This window comes from Bidens hawaiensis, unplaced genomic scaffold, assembly GCF_021521415.1.
Source record: "Bidens hawaiensis isolate Kalapana, Puna unplaced genomic scaffold, B.hawaiensis_p1.1 tig00023396_1, whole genome shotgun sequence".
Classification (NCBI taxonomy): Eukaryota; Viridiplantae; Streptophyta; class Magnoliopsida; order Asterales; family Asteraceae; genus Bidens; species Bidens hawaiensis.
This window is the reverse complement of record NW_027493666.1, coordinates 179,693-182,966: the sequence shown is the minus strand read 5'-3', so window position 1 is coordinate 182,966 and position 3,274 is coordinate 179,693. Positions and strand designations below refer to the sequence as shown.

General features: G+C 33.7%; 1 protein-coding gene across 1 annotated transcript; it reads left to right on the top strand.

Moving 5' to 3' along the window:
• Positions 1-1,529: 1,529 nt before the first annotated feature.
• Positions 1,530-2,683, top strand: LOC143567404 (BURP domain-containing protein 6-like). Its single transcript, XM_077053839.1, has 3 exons — positions 1,530-1,627; positions 1,707-1,987; positions 2,042-2,683. The coding sequence occupies exons 1-3, from the start codon at positions 1,591-1,593 to the stop codon at positions 2,681-2,683; spliced, it is 960 nt and encodes a 319-aa protein (XP_076909954.1). The 5' UTR covers positions 1,530-1,590.
• Positions 2,684-3,274: the final 591 nt, after the last annotated feature.

Sequence of the window (3,274 nt, the reverse complement as noted above, 5' to 3'; positions counted from 1 at the left end):
TATTAAATACAAACCAAGAAGTCATTCTCATTTTGATGAGCTGATAAGCAGATTAAGATATCAAATATAGACTACAAAAATTTAGTTGTTCCAAAAAAATATACAAACCAAGAATTAAAATTAATAAACAGATTTTCAACATCCCTACATCAATTGAAAAGTTAAAAAAAAAATAATATAAAATCAATATATGCTCTTTTTACCACCAAGAAATAAAAGTTGAAAAGTAATTAATTTTTCTAAATCATTTATAGTTAATAGAAGTGTTTAAATAAAATGAAACTTAAAAAATAAATATTCTTCTTTTTAAAGCCTAGATACCATTACGGCTATAAAAAGTAAAAATAAAATATTCAATTATAAATAAATAAATATACAGCTGTATAAAAGCTCCGGTTTCAAAAAAAATATATTTTAGAAATAGAAAAGTATATATTTATATATAAACAATATAATAAAACATAATAGTTAGAAAATAACAAAAGGTATAAAACTTGTATTTAGTAGAAAAAAAAAGTATTCAAATGAATTAAAAGTTAGTGAAAAATGCCAAAAAGCCCTTCAAAGTTGTATTATCTAACGATTGGTGGATGACGTTAATGGGTTGAACTAAAACTGATAGTTAATTGAAACTATTATAGCATAAAAGCCTAAAATAAACTATTGAACCAAAATTAATAATTTTAAGTTCCACATGGACCGAAACCGAAGTTCTCTCAAAAATAAATAAATAACTTTGAAAACAATCTTTTTTTTTAACAGAAAATTTTTTTAATCCTTGTCATTTATGGGACTTAAATCCAAGAAATTCCCCGCCCAAATTTAGGTGTATTAAGGCAAACTCAAATTCCTAATAACAAGTTCCAATGATTACCCTTTCTTTTTCCTTAATTATTTTTTATTTTCGATCTTCTAGAATTCTAGTAGCAGGTGACTCCTTGCAAAAAGTTCCAATCATTCTGAAATAAATTATTGGACGAGCTGTCTGTTTCACCATTTCCACTCTATAAATACTTCATCAAATCCAATCTGACTTCAAACATCACATAAATCTATATATTCGATTCTCTACAATGAAGTTCAAGCTTCTCCACGTTTTTACGCTTCTTTTGGTATATTGTTAGATTTTCCAGATTTTTTCTCTCCTACGAAGTTAACTTTAATCATCTTAATTAATTAGAAGTTAATATTTTCATATATACTTATTTCAATGTTTGATGTTTGATGATTTTTCTTATAATTCCTGCCCACGTGTTGTTTAATGTTATTATATATAGTTGTTAAAATGTGATTTAAGTATATACTCAAATGCTAAACGGTAAACACAAAAAAGAATTTGTTTAATGTTATTATAGTTCTTAGACTTTGGTTTCACAAAAGTGTATAGCTAGATGTCACCAAAAAAAAAAAGAAATTGTGTGGAAGCTACAAATCTCCTTATTCGTGTTCTGAAGTAAGATTTTATATTTATGATTTTAGTTTTGAAGTTAACCATTTTAATTGGGATTTGGTTATCAGGTAGCAGCACTTGTGGGAAGTCATGCAGTGAGTCCTGAAGTGTACTGGAAATCTGTCTTGCCAAACAGCCCTATGCCAAAAGCAATCAAAGAAATTTTATACACCGAATGTAATTTGATATTTGTTAATTGCTTCTTGATATCTTATAACTTGTTAGATCTTTATTAAATGATTTTGTTGATTTACAGCATGGGATGATGGAAACGAAAAAATTTCCACTGACGATGCATCTTTCTTTATAGAACAGCCCGAACAAACTTACTCGTATGTTGCACCCAATGATGAACTGAAAGATCATCAACGGCAATTTTATCGGTATGCTGCATCCAAGGACGATGCATCTATGTTTATTGATAAGCCCGAACAAACCTACTCATATGTTGCATCCCAAGATGAGCTAAAAGATCGTCACGGGCAATTTTACGAGTATGCTACATCCAAGAATCAAGTAAAAGAGCATCCTGCACAAGTTTCTTATGTTTCCTCCTTGAATCATCATCCAAAAGAAAACCTGATCGCGAAGTTATTATTCTTCGAACAACACTTGCAACAAGGTGAAGAAATGAAGTTACATTTCATGAAAAACTACGAAAACATTGCCCTTTTACCCAGAAAAATCTCTGATTCGATACCCTTTTCGTCAAAAGATCTTCCGGAAATCTACAGTAGGTTTTCGGTTCAACCTGACTCAGTGGACGCCAAAATCATGAAGCATACACTTAACTTATGCGAGTACAAAGCCATTGAAGGCGAGGAAAGAACTTGTATAACTTCATTAGAATCCATGGTCGATTTCAGTATTTCACAATTAGGTAAGAGGGTGAGAGCACTTTCTACCGAGGTGAACACTAAAGAGAGTACTCCGTATCAAATGTACAAAATTGAGTCGGTCAGAATGCTCGCACCAAGTGAAGCTGTAATTTGCCATAAGCAAAACTACGTGTATGCTGTCTTTTATTGCCACATAACAGGTGGTACTCGATCGTATGCAGTGTCTTTGGAGGGTGCGGATGGTACCAAAGTGAAATCCGTGGCGATTTGCCATAACGACACCTCAAAATGGAACCCGAAATATTTGGCATTTCAAGTGCTTAAAGTGAAACCAGGAAGTACTCCAATTTGCCATTTCCTACCTGAAGAGCATATTCTTTGGGTTCCATATTAATAGAAAAACGCAAGCCACGTATATACGTGTGATTGTGTTTGCTACAAGAATCTGTATGGTTGAGTGAAGGTAGTAGTGCTCCTTATTGCAACTTTCCTTGTGTAATTATGTTTGGGTATTTGAAGAAACACTAAGCGACCCCGGCAGATTACGGATAATCTTAGGGTCAAGTAGATGTTTCCCACGAGGGTTAGGTCCGGCAAAGATGGTTATTCTTCTGATGACCTGCAAAACAGACACCGTGAGCTCGTCACTGAGAAGGGGGGGTACCTCCTTGTGACCACCCTCCGGCGTGAGAATCATACTAGATTGCTCTGAATATAAATGTATATTAAGAGAAATAGCTAGAGCAGATAAGATATGTGATGGTATAAGATAGTATATGATACCGTTCCAAGGTGTTTGAGTATTTATAGCCGAAGGTAGGTTTCCAAGCAGGTACAGCCAGCTGTATAATATTCCTTTTCTACCAACTGTGGGCTACGCACGTGCCATGCTGGTGGTTGGTGGGTAGGCAGCGGCTGATAGTGACATGGCCGGCTGTGTACTATTCCTTTTCCACCAACTGCAGGCTATGTACGTGCCACGACA

What these genes read in the sequence shown, in the direction of transcription:
- LOC143567404 (XM_077053839.1), top strand. Translation starts at nt 1,591, where the DNA reads ATGCCAAAAGCAATCAAAGAAATTTTATACACCGAAT. An exon ending in AGAAATTTTATACACCGAAT is followed by an intron (nt 1,628 to 1,706) that starts GTAATTTGATAT and finishes GTTGATTTACAG; the next exon opens with CATGGGATGATGGAAACGAA. An exon ending in TAAAAGAGCATCCTGCACAA is followed by an intron (nt 1,988 to 2,041) that starts GTTTCTTATGTT and finishes CTGATCGCGAAG; the next exon opens with TTATTATTCTTCGAACAACA.